Consider the following 12,900-nt stretch of genomic DNA (forward strand, 5'->3'; position numbering starts at 1 on the left):
CTTGTGTTTTGAACTGAAAAAATAATTTTCCTATATTATTAGCATCACAAATTTGCCGATTATTATTTATCATTGGTTAGCATATCCCTCCACATGGCTATCTGATAGGTGATACTATAATATCGAAAGCACTCTAAAACCAACTTGAATATACTCTTTGTTGTTGTTTAGGAAAAATCTAGTACTGGATAGTACTGGATCTCTGCAGAACAGACATGAAAAGGAAATGAACCTCATTGATTCTAATAAAGGATGGTTGTATCATTTCACAGATAAAGATCCAAAGGTTTATAAATAAGTAATTTCCACCCATGATATTTATATATCGAAGACTAACTGAGAGACTTTGAATTTGTAAACTGAATAGGAAGGTATTTCTCAAGACCAGATTTCTAAATATAAATTATACATGATTTTGGAATATTTTATTGATTGTCAGGTACGACGACACTTCTGGTGTGTTGATGATGAATATGTCACAGTTTTCTTGACAGAAAGTGAATCATTGTTTTTCAAGGTAATGTGGATGAAGTTCATTGTTTAATATTCAGATACATCTGCCATATGTAATCTGAAAAGAAGAATAGGTATCGAATATTTAACATGCTATCTGAAAGTTTAATTAATGCAAATGGTATTTAAAATGAACTGAGAAAATTGGGAATGTAATGTAAAGCATTAAAGTAGCATTCTGTTAGTTCTTTCAGTATAAAATAGTATTTTACATTTCATGATAGAGTGATGATATATGTTTTCACCTATTAAGAAAATTTCATTAGCAAGCATCAAATCAATCAAAGAGAGCAAGAAGTCCAAGTGCTTGTTCAAGCTGGTTCTATCCAACATGACTATTTTTGTGACTAGCAGTGATTCTGAAAAGTATAAAATGTAAGAGTTTATGATTATACCAATCATAATTTTGTTATTGTAAAAATCTAGGATTATTGTGAACATAAAATTACATATTAATTCTACTGATTTGTGAATTTACTTTTTGATAAATAAAATTGTAAAATTTAAAATACCTTAACCGGTGTTTCACTGTGGGATAATATTTTAGATGCATTTGATTTTTAAGTTGAAGTATATGATTTTTGTTAAGGATTCTGATGAACCATTGGTATAATATGCTTAAAGAGGCCCATTCTGCCGCAGTAAAACGGGAGAATACTGTGCTACCTCTTGGTATGTTGTGTGACTGTTATTACAAATAGTCTTAGTCAATGTATTATAAATGAGAAAACAGCAGATGCTTTTAAATATTAATCTTGTTGCTAACAAAAAAGTCAATAATTTTATATTTACTCTTTTGTTAATAATTAACTTTACCAGATTTTTGAAAATGAATCATTATATTGAGTATTTCCAAGTGTCCAGCAATGCTATTTGTTTACTTAATTTTGCCCATTTTGCTGACCATTAATTTTGATTATTATTAAAGATGTTTGTTAACATCTGCATACCCAAGAAATATCAAACTATCTGTTCATTTAATATTTTAATTTTAAATTATTTGATTCTATACATTGCAACTGTATCTATGTTTGAATATATATTTGGATATCTTGAAATAGCAATAGAAAGATTTACATGATTATTTACATGACTTACATATGATCGCTTTTGATTATAAACTGAAACAAACAATATGAACATTGTGCAAACATGAATTTGTGGTTGTGATTTATTTCATACCCGAACAGGATTGCTTTGTGATACAGTTTGTTGTTGATTCAAGAAAACTTATATAAATACGTCTATCTTTCAGTGGTTGTCAAACTTTTTAATCCGTGCCCCCTTTTTGAAATTTGTCAAGTCTCGCTCCCCATATAAAAAATAGCTTACAATAGGCTACGAATAACAGATAGTAAGGCGAAAATATGTTATATCCAAAAAACATGTTGAAAGTGCATGGACGGAAAGTAACTAATGAAAAGTTTTGAAATGTAAATATCCAAAATAAGACGGGCAAGATCAAATCTAACAAACTAGCTTCACGCCCCCTCAAAAAAGTATCTACGCCCTCTTGTGGGGTGCAGCCCACCGTTTGAGAACCACTGATTTAGACAACACTAATCCCAGTTGCAAAAAAAAAACAGTTCTTAGGGATCATTTTTTACCTATTTGTTGTTTTCAGAACAAAAAAAACTCTCAAAACATGGAAGCATTTTCAAGAAACTTCAGTTTTCTCTGGAACTAGGGGATACGACGTATGAAGCAAAGAAACATTTGCGTGAACAGATCACTAGTAATGGAGGACAAATTTCCTATATTTTAAATGGAAATACTGATTATCTGATTGTGTGTGAGAGAAAAACTTCCACATCGAGTAAGTCCTACAAAATTCACAAGGCAAGAGAACTAGGAATACCCATTGTGAGAGAGATCTTCATAACAGAATGTATTGAAAACGATAAAATTGTTGATTTTCTGGATTACGTTCATGGAAAACCAATTGTTGAGAGTTATTCTGCTGGGAAAATATTGGTTTCTAAGGCAAAGCCGAAGGAGCCTTCTGAAAGATTCGAAGTAGAAAAAGTCATTAAATATAAAGTTGATGCTGGAGACTGCCCTGTTTTTCCAGATAATTTCCAAGTAGCCAAATACTCTATTCTCGCAAAAATTACTGAAGAAAGAACACCAAATGATATGTATTGTGTTGAAACACAGGTTGGGTTACACGATAACTGCAAAACAATATTTCGCGTCATGGTTTCCTATAAAAATGTCAGTGGTGTATCATTTTGTCATGTTTATCCTGTGCAAACTTCATCAGAGGTGGTTCAGTGTTATGAGTCCTTGGTAAAGCAGTTTATCGCTGATGGATTCAAGAAAGTCATTGGAATTCCTGGCGATGGGTTCTCTGGAATTGCTTCTGCTCCACTGAGTTTGCTTTTAAATGAAATGAAAATTTCATCTGGAATTATTCATCCCGAGGTCGCTCGATTGGTAGAATCTGCGTGGTTAGAATCTCTTTGTGAAATAATGACAAATTTTGGTGTTGAACCTTTTACTATACATCATGAACAAATTAGGAATGCAATGATTGTTCTGATGCAGATAGAAAATTCAATCAAAAGAAAAAGTTTTAAATTGGAATTATCAAATAAGTTTTACCAGTTTATTCCCCAAAGAGATGGTAGGAAGGAACTGATAGACAACATGCAAAAGATCGCAAAAATGAGGGAATTATGCCAGCTTTTGAAAGACATAACCTTGTCCAATGAAACTTCTTGGATTTCTAAAGACTTCAATGATCGCCTGTCACAATATACCGCATTGAAGTGTGCTATAATGTGGATTGACTCGAAAGAAAAAGAATATAAACTCATCAAAGACTTACTTCCTGATAATATCGATGGAAAAGGATACAAAGTACAAAATATATTCAGAGTCAGTCGCTCTGTTGAAAACTCGCAGTTTAAATCAGATATTGGCAATACTAAACTTCTATTTCATGCATCCCATCCTCACAATTTTGTTGGTATTTTATCGAGAGGTTTAATGTTGCCACTCACACTGTCTAGTGAGTATGGAGTCTCAAGAAGTGATGAAGGAAACCTTGGCGCTGGAATTTATTTCTCAGATTCATTTGAAATGTCTTTGAAGTTTACAGCTCGAAGCCAAAGTCGTGGTTCCAGAATAATGCTTGTTAATGAAGTAGCACTGGGAAAAGTATTTTATACAAAGAATCCCATGACTGATTTGATAGTCGCGCCAGAAGGCCATCATAGTGTAAAAGGTACAGGTCTAACAAAATTTGATGATGTTGACGACATTGCATCTCATGCTTCAGAATACGCGATATATGATGCAAGGCAACAGAAGTTACGCTACCTTATTGAATTTACAACGACTGATGACATCATGACTATTTATGACAGAGTTCCAGTCCATTTACCTTTTAAACAAAAAGAGGATAAGCAGGTGAATGAAACAGTGGGTGATAATGAGAATTTTGAACCAAAAGTTGAGGAAGTTAGATATGGCCTGATCATGGAATCAAAAGATATTTCTGCAATATTAGAGGAAGTTCATATCAGAGCAAAAGTTATTGATTTGGTGTCAGAAGTCACTATTTTTCAGTCTTACATCAATATGACCAATAAAACTGTTGAAGCAAAATATGTTTTTCCTCTCACTGAAAACGCCGCTGTATGTGGATTTGAGGCTTTTATAAATGACAAACATGTAATAGGAGAAGTCAAAGAGAAAGAACAAGCTCAAAAGGAATATAAAAAAGCAGTAAGCGAAGGTCATGGAGCTTATTTGATGGATGAAGAGAAACCTAATGTATTTTCTGTTAGTGTTGGTAACATTCCTCCTGCAGCTCGCGTAATCATTAAAATTAGTTATGTTGCTGAGCTCGAAACTACTAACGAACCCGACAGTAATGTTTTGTTTACATTACCAGGAAGCATTGCTCAATGGGAGGAAAAATCTGTGTTGCTTTCAAGTTCTGCTACTCAAGAAGTTACGGAATCAACTTCTGTTTCAAATGAGAAAAAATCTTCAGTTATAATATCAATTGATATGCCGTTTGATATTCTGGATATTACTTCACCTACTCATAAAATTGTGACGAAAAAGACATCTACGAAGGCTTGTGTAAAACTGCAAAAGTCAATTCACCTGGATGGAAATAATTTTCATTTGCTGATCAAAGTAGCTGAAATTCATGTTCCTCGTATTTGGATTGAAAAAGAAAATGAAGAAAGCAAAGATCAAGTTGCAATGGTGACTTTTTTTCCTGAATTTGAATTTGATGCAGTAGAGAATTTCAATTGCACTGTAATGCTGGATATGTCGAATTCCATGGAAGGATCTGCGGCATCCCATTCCAAGCATTTGTGTTCATTGCTGATCGACAATTTGCCAGATCAATGTGATTTTAATGTCATCTCATTTGGGTCATATTTCGAAGAGACGTTCATTAGATATGAAAATGCTTCGACTACTTCTAAAAAACAAGCAAAAGATTTTATTACATGTTGTACACCATCTTTTGGAGGATCCGATCTTTTTTACATTCTCAATTCAGTATTCCTACTTCAAAATAATTCATACAATAATGAGTTACATAATATATTCCTCTTTTCTGATGGTCATTTGTCTGAAGAGGAAAGACTGCTTGGGCTTTGTAAGGAAATTTCAAAAACCAGTCATTGTCAAACAAGAATTTTTACATTTGCTGTTGGAAATTCACCAGATAATCACACTCTACAGAGTTTATCTATATTAACTGGAGGTTCACATGAACAATTCTTATCTTCATCAAAGAGGACATGGAAAAGACAATTAAACAATCAACTATTCAATGCTAAACAACCTGCATTAACTGATGTACATATTGATTGGTGCAACTATGATAAGGAATTCGATGGTTTTCAAGATCCAACTGTTTTGCAGGTTCCAGAAAAAGTAAAATGTTTGTTCAGTGGATCTCAACTTGTCGCATACAGTTATGTTCCAAACTGTCTAAAAGCAACTCTGAGTGCTAATATTAATGGAAAAGAGTTTTCTACAATGGTAAATGCAAACGAATTATGCAAAATCACTGGAATGACATTGCACAGACTTGCAGCAAAAGCTGTGTTCAAGGAACATGACTGTGGTAGACTTGCTGATGATGCTTTGTGTGATCAGATGTTGAAAGAGGAAAGAAAGTCAATTATTATTTCATTGAGTGTTAAATACTCGGTTGTTTCAAAATATACAAGCTTTGTTGCTATTGAGAAAAGAAAACCTGGAGAAGATTTAAGCATAACATGTGGACCATCTCTGTCTGATCTTGTTGATGAATCTTTTATTGATATCATTTCTGAAGTAACATGGGGGGCTGAAGAGAAGTCTGTGGAAGAAAATGTAGATGAACTACTGAAGAAGTCCTTGCAAATGCAATCAAGTTCTATACTGCAATCTCGGAATTTAGTTCTGGAAGCAAAAGCATTGCATAGCACATTGGAAGAAAAAGATCCCCTGAGGAAATTACGAATTTTTGCAACTTTATGTAAATTGAATGTGTTCGAGGATAATTTCAATGGATGGACTGAAATGAAGAATTTGTTGTTGACAAGAGGCAAAGTGTTGAATTTTGATGTGATAAATGCTATCACAAATGCTGAGGATTTGACTTTCCTACAAGATTTGTTTGTTGTATTCAAGAGTTGTTTTCCTGAACACTGGACAATCCAACTTAGTTCTGTTCCAAAAAAGTTTCAAGCACTTTCTGTTGGCGCTTTTTCCGAAATTGTTGGTTTTTGTGAAGATTTTCCAGACTGTTTTGAAAAGGTCTCCATATTCTGGGAAAAGTTTCGCAAGATCTCATGCCATGATGAAAAGGCAGATAAATATCTTTATTTTAAAACAAAAGAATTGATCAGAACATTCAAATCTTCCATTCTCCCGCTGCAACTATCAGATATATCTGAATATATTGAAAAAGAGAAGACTGTCGTTGGGAGACTGTGTGCAAAATCAAGGCGTAGTTCTTTCCTGCACAGGCCTCATAAAACTTCTTTGATGTCTGAATCAAGTGCTAAAAAATCATCTGCACCAAAAGTACATTCTGATCAAACAGATCATTTCGGGGGTATTCCCACTGGAGTTGAAGGCACTGTTAGCGATGATATAAATAGGAATGTTGGTAAAGCTGTTATTTTTTCTCCACAGTCTCCATTGAAAACAGTTTCCGTTCGACGATCGAGATCTATGAAGAAGAGAGTTATTAGTAAATACACTCCAATGCGTAATGATTCAGAACTTAGTCCTACATCACCAGTTATCAGTGAGAAAGCACAATCTTCAGCTTTCCACAATATTTCTTTAAAGTCAGCTCAGTTTAAAGTTCAGCGAAGACCAATTGCATCTATAGATGACTGCTTGTGTCTGCCAGATGTGACTCAGACATCTTTTCAAGACCTCCATCATGACCTAAAATTGTTATCCAATTATGATGATCTTTTGTCTGCTGCTTCAAAGTCTGACGATGCACAGCAACAACTTAATTATGAAGACTTCTTTTCAGATCCATGTACTCAAGAAATTGAAAGTATCAGTGTGAGTGAATTTTATGGATTTCCAAGTCAGTTAGAGGTAAAAACGGACTCCATTGGAGTGTTGGAAAAAGAAGAATTAAAATCATCGTATAGTGAAACGATGCAATCCTCAAAATCTAGTTCTAATGGTAGCTGGTTATCTAGGTGCGATGATGAACATAAACAAGTTAATAATGTTTCACATGGAGTTCGTTATGTACCGGATTATTTATCTGAAGAGATGGAACCAGACGAAAATGAAGAATATTTTGAAGATTTTCTTTCTCCAATAAGCACAAGTTCGTTTTGTGATACATTTTATACTGATCTTGAGCATGATAAATATGCCGATGCATCCAACATTCTCGGAACAATAATGAAACGATTTAATCTCTCTGAGAGTAAATTAGTGGATGGTCTTGAACATTGTGCAACACTTGGTGGATTTTGGAGGTTTCCAGATGAAGAAACAATTTCTTCTAATGAGCTATCTCCAGCTGAATATCAAATGCTTTCATTATTTCGCAATGTTGTAATCTCGGCAGGTGCTCAATCTCTTGGCAGTCAAGTTTTATCATTAGTCACAGACATGTTGTTAACTGCAATTGTTTTGGAAATTCTTAAGCTTGTCGACGATGGAAATAACATGATTGTGAAGAATATGCTTGAGCGTGGCAAAAAATGGTTAAAATATGTCGATACATTAAACCCATCTCTGTATAAACGACTTGAATTAGGTTCGTCTTGGGAAATGGCAGCAAAGTTGGTGATCAATCAATTATCTGAGAAGCTGCTGGAAGTAACAGATATAGCAATGCAGTCCAAATAGTGAACGGAAAATTATTTTTGTGTAGATTGCAGGGTTACTTTTTATTATTTCGAAGTTCCCATTTTGTGCAAATTGGCTATGGACTCTTGTGATATGAATGGAGTACGGGATATTATTTTCGTTGCCCATATATTTTATTATTGGATAAATTGTAGAATTTTTAATGAAAGTACCAGCAATTTCTTTTAATTTTGTCTTTCTTATATAGCATGATGTAATGTATCAGTATTTTAATTTAAATGCCATGTTTGATGCCTTAATTAACACTGTTGTGCATATAACTGTCTTCGTACTTTTTTCTAGATGAGGAGGGCTTTGTGTAAAGCTTGATCTTTCTGTCTGAGCCTTTTTGTTATATTATCTGCAAACGAGAACCTCAAGCTGCCACTGCCTCTCTGACCTATAACACTATTCGGTGCATCAAGGCCCGGATTACTAAACTATGATGCTAACATTAGGCCTGATTACAATCAATTACATGTCCATCAAAATCAGCCCAGCGAACCGGTTCGGTTAGGAGAAGTCAGTAGTCTCGGAGACCACTTAGCGCCCTCGATTACTGTACCCAGTGGCGCAGCCAGGGGGGGGGGGGAACCCCCCCTTTTGAATTATTTTGAAAACAGAAAAAGTCGCCGATTACGCTTGCAATTGCTTTCTGCTGAAATCTCCGTATGTTTTCATCAAGGCGGTGTGTTATTTAGGCCGTAAACGCCTTCTCGTTGGTATTTATTCTCTCTAAATCACAAATTTGTGCCACGGGAACAATTATAATTATTTTATTTTTGTACTCGCACGGAATTGTGAAAACTGAAAAAGGGTGCAATTGCCTTCTGCTAAAATCGCCGATTGTTTTCATCAGTGTTGTATTTAGGCCGTAAACGCCTCTACGTAGGTATTTATTCTCTCTAGATCACAAATTTGTGCCACGATAAACACGATGATTATTTTATTTTTGTACTTTGCAAGGAATTGTGAATTCGGTGAGAGTTATTATACGTTCATCGGCGGCGAGGTTCTGAAGACAAATGAAGGAGTAAACCCGCGATCTAAATTTGACTGAAAATCGACAATATAAAATACTGAAAACAAAACCGTAAACAATAGGCTATGAGATTTGTTGAGTCCCGCGACAGTCTAAAAACGCCTTTCTACTCTAAAAACGCTTTTGAAAATCGCAAAATTTCGTGTGCCCACGGCACACATTATGTTTTCTCTCTGTTTAGGAACATACCGTCATTAAAATCGAAACACGGTTAATTGTGGGTGGGAAACATTACTTTAAAATTGTCGTCGAAAATTTTAGTATTATCATTAAATTAAACAAGGTTGAAAACGCGATTTTTTCCGTTAGTGATGATACATAAGATAATTAATCTGAAGTATATCCATCAATTTTTATTCTGAATTTTACTCCATGAGAATTTACAGCAGATTTACGGATTTTTCGAAAGCTTTTATCTTTAAAAATAATCGGAGTGGCAGCATTGCGATTGAACGGAGTCAATGTTACAAGCACATCTCAAATTTGTCGAATTCGCAAAATAGAAAAAATACGGATCAAAACAATATATAATAGGGCAGTTTACCACACATTTTTATGCGGAATTCCGTGGTGTTTTAGAGTGGCTCTTGTTTTGTCGGCGCAACCGCAGGTTAAATTGAAAACAATTAAATTAATAAAGCAGGACATTTTAAATATGCCCTTATCGGTCATGGATTGGTTACCTTGCGCAAGAGAAAAATCATTTTTCGTTAGAAAAGTCGGCTCTTTTAACAAGTGACGTAATCGCGGCGACTGTTCGGCGTGGATTTCGAGGCGGTGAATTTGTATTTTTGATTTACTGGTATACTTTATATCTATTTTCATTGTATGAAGTAAAATTGTACTGAACGTGATTTTATATCAAATATCGAGATTTTACTAACGGCGATAACGAGGTCACAAGATTGCAAAGATACGTATCAAAATTAAATATCTCAGGCAGCTTATCTCATTGTTTTATGTCCACGGCAGTAATGTTATTATTTTGACGTAGAAAGTCGAGACCGCGAGTTGCGTTGGGGACAATAAAATTAATATATACGTAAAAGACATTTTAGAATCTCGTAGTTGTCATGAATTGAATATTTTACGCGTCAGAAGCTGAAAAGGCGGCTCTATCAACGAGCGCGTGATCGCGGTGACTGTTACGTTACAGACGGCATTAGTAATTTCCCATTTTGAAACACCCCCCCCCCCCCTCCCCCTTTAAAAATCCTGGCTGCGCGCCTGACTGTACCGGTACATGTCTAAACCAACAAGATGAAAAACGTTTTAGGGTTTTAAGACTAAAGCAAATACGTCATGATTTGCAAACACTGCGTATATATATTTTATCTTCAATAAATTCAATACACGTTCTTGATTGAAGTTCTGTGAAGTTATTTGCAGAATATGACGAGGGGTTGCTTTCCCGTGGAAATTTGTCCATAATCTAAGAACAAAACGTCAAATTAATAAAAGGTAGACGAGTTAGATCATTTTGGCCGACCATTCAGCGTTCAACGTTGCGGAGTAGTGGCACCTTACGCCACACGACCCATTCAAAAAATTACGGTAGGCCTAGAGTTACCAGTAGTCTACTGGAAACCAAATTAAAACAGTTAGAATAGGATTTACCTATTTATCCCGGGGGAGAGGAAAGAAGGCTTATCCATATGGCAAACCACAGCCTTTCGTCCGGTTACCATTCCAAGTCGGGTATGGGATTAGTTATATTGTTTTGTTTTCGGAAGCATGGACTTGGTGGTGGAGGAAGCCGTAACCGACGAGCGGTTACGTGAACCACCCAACGACGGCGAGGAGTCCAGCAATCCTCTCGCACATAACCATCCCTGCATGGGATTCGAACCTGCGAACCCACGCAGAGTAATTAGAGGTGCGGTGGCGAGCGTATTACTAACGTTTAGCCACACCGCCGCGCCGTTACATTTTATCAACCAAACACTTTGTGTGAAGTGAGCTCATCATATGTAAACAGAAGCCGACACTGAAGCTTCGAATTTGTGTCGGTACCGGTATGCCTATGTATAGTAAGGGTACGGTACCGGTGCCAGCTAGGATGAGGTATGGCTGTATGGTGAAATCCCCAAAAAATTTTGAATGCAAACTGAAGTTTATCAACAGAAGTCGTACTGCGCTCAGTTTATATCAATGAATCTTTGGACATTAAGAATTGATTCTTAGTCCTCTTATTGACTCTTGAATGGACATCTTGTAATAACTGTTGCGCTGATGTTTCAATCAAGCATTTAGCCCAGTGATTCCCAAAGTGGGCGATATCACTTCGCTTCACTCAATGACATTAAACAACATGATGCGCAACTCCGGCATTTTTGTCCGAAGATCGTATTCGATAGCACGCTCCAATGCACATACTTGACGAGACGAAAACGAGCGGATGTGTGCTGTATTCAAGGCGTAGCACGAATGGTGTTCGTGCCTGCTTCGACAGTTGTTGTCGATTTTAATGATATTTTAGAAAGTTAAGGTAAAAAGAAATCGGAAAAAGGTAAGGTAAATACTATTGTGGTATATCACACCCGGGCATCGCACTGTTAAGTACATGTGGGAAAGCCAGCCTTTGTCAAATACTACGAAGTTATTAATTCAGTACGGTACGTAGTTGCCCATTTTCCAAATTACATATTTACTTACCCCTTATGCCTGGTTTCAAAAAGTTCATGCACCTCCAGTTAGATTTTTTTAATCAGTGAGGATATTTACTCATTGTTGATTGCTGCTCATTGTAACATACTATTGCGCATTCACTTATATTTGCGTATTGAATCAAAGTGTTAACAAGTTCACCTAACATTTCACTCATACCGGTCTATCTTGTATAGTCTGATCTCTCAAGAATTTGGAGCCGCGAATGCTTGTAATTTTCTGACTAAACCCTTTTAATAGTTGGTTTATATACCAAATTCAGTAAAATATGAGATATTGGATTTATTAGCTTTTCCATTCTAAATCATATAGACTGTTTTATTTATTCTTAACGAAAATTAATAAATCTACTCTCTTTCTTCAGATGTGAAAGTTGTGGACAAACCTGTCTAAGCATTGTGAGACTCCTGCAGCACAAGAGGCAATAGCAGAAATAGTAAGTATATCAATCAAGAAATTAATCCGACATAAAGCAAAACTTTCAACTATTCGTCTAATCTTAATTTCCTATTATTTATTCACAGGACAACTATAGCAGAAGGGGAGATATCAGAAGTCTGGCGACATATCAGTGACAGTGTGATTCCAAGAAATATAATTAGAGTACTCCATAAATGTTTGCAATAGAAAAACAACCTATGGAGGCATGCAAAGACATTTGACCCTCCGGTAGAGTTGTGTATGGCCCCCACATCCTGCAGGGCTTGAGGAAAAGAACTAAAAATTCTAAAGCGTAAGATTGCATAAGCGGTCTTATTTGTAAAAAGGCACAAAACACGCCAGACATACTTAAAACAGCTTTGGAAAATGAGGATTACGGGTAACGCACTGCACCTGTGTTATATTTGGTTCATCAACTTTTGGTAGTACTATAGAAGAAATTACGGAAGGGGTATAATCATCATTCATGATAAAATACTATCATATATTTTTTGGACAACTTCAATCTAGACCAGGGATCTCAAACTCGCGGCCCCAGAAAACTTACAGTGCGGCCCTCGAACGCTTAACAATAATTGTAATAGTATTTTGGAAGTTTTTTTTTTTTATCTAAATGTAATAGATTTTTCAAACCTTTTAAAGTGAGATTGATTATCCACACAGAAAACAGTTTACTGAACGTAGTTTTGGAATATTAATTTTTTTTTGTCCTCATTTTGACCCAATTAAGAATACACATCAAGCTAGCAAAAGAATACTTGAATAAAACACTTGAGTGATTAAATTAAACGCAAAGTACATGAAGAAGTTGGCATTTTCGAAGAAAATGGGAGTAGCAATATTTCTGCTTTCCACAAAATTTTGAAGAACATTGTTTAATTTGT

The 12,900-nt window shown here is 35.5% G+C and overlaps 1 protein-coding gene and 1 long non-coding RNA gene across 2 annotated transcripts; both read left to right on the forward strand.

The window, feature by feature from the left end:
• The first annotated feature begins 498 nt into the window (after nt 1–498).
• On the forward strand, nt 499–8,147 carry LOC144411636 (protein mono-ADP-ribosyltransferase PARP4-like). The gene is made up of 4 exons (XM_039413982.2): nt 499–517; nt 780–888; nt 1,103–1,185; nt 2,138–8,147. Exons 2-4 carry the CDS (start codon nt 845–847, stop codon nt 7,864–7,866), a joined length of 5,856 nt encoding a protein of 1,951 aa, XP_039269916.2. The 5' UTR covers nt 499–517; nt 780–844; the 3' UTR covers nt 7,867–8,147.
• A 3,061-nt stretch (nt 8,148–11,208) lies between these two features.
• On the forward strand, nt 11,209–12,163 carry LOC144422768 (uncharacterized). The gene is made up of 3 exons (XR_013475375.1): nt 11,209–11,417; nt 11,940–12,011; nt 12,100–12,163. It is a non-coding gene; the product is annotated as an uncharacterized LOC144422768 (long non-coding RNA).
• The last annotated feature ends 737 nt before the right edge of the window (nt 12,164–12,900 follow it).

The sequence above is a fragment of the Styela clava genome, chromosome 5 (assembly GCF_964204865.1).
Source record: "Styela clava chromosome 5, kaStyClav1.hap1.2, whole genome shotgun sequence".
Classification (NCBI taxonomy): Eukaryota; Metazoa; Chordata; class Ascidiacea; order Stolidobranchia; family Styelidae; genus Styela; species Styela clava.

What these genes read in the sequence shown, in the direction of transcription:
- LOC144411636 (XM_039413982.2), top strand. Translation starts at nt 845, where the DNA reads ATGACTATTTTTGTGACTAGCAGTGATTCTGAAAAGTATAAAAT. An exon ending in GATTCTGAAAAGTATAAAAT is followed by an intron (nt 889 to 1,102) that starts GTAAGAGTTTAT and finishes ATTTTTGTTAAG; the next exon opens with GATTCTGATGAACCATTGGT. An exon ending in GAATACTGTGCTACCTCTTG is followed by an intron (nt 1,186 to 2,137) that starts GTATGTTGTGTG and finishes TGTTGTTTTCAG; the next exon opens with AACAAAAAAAACTCTCAAAA.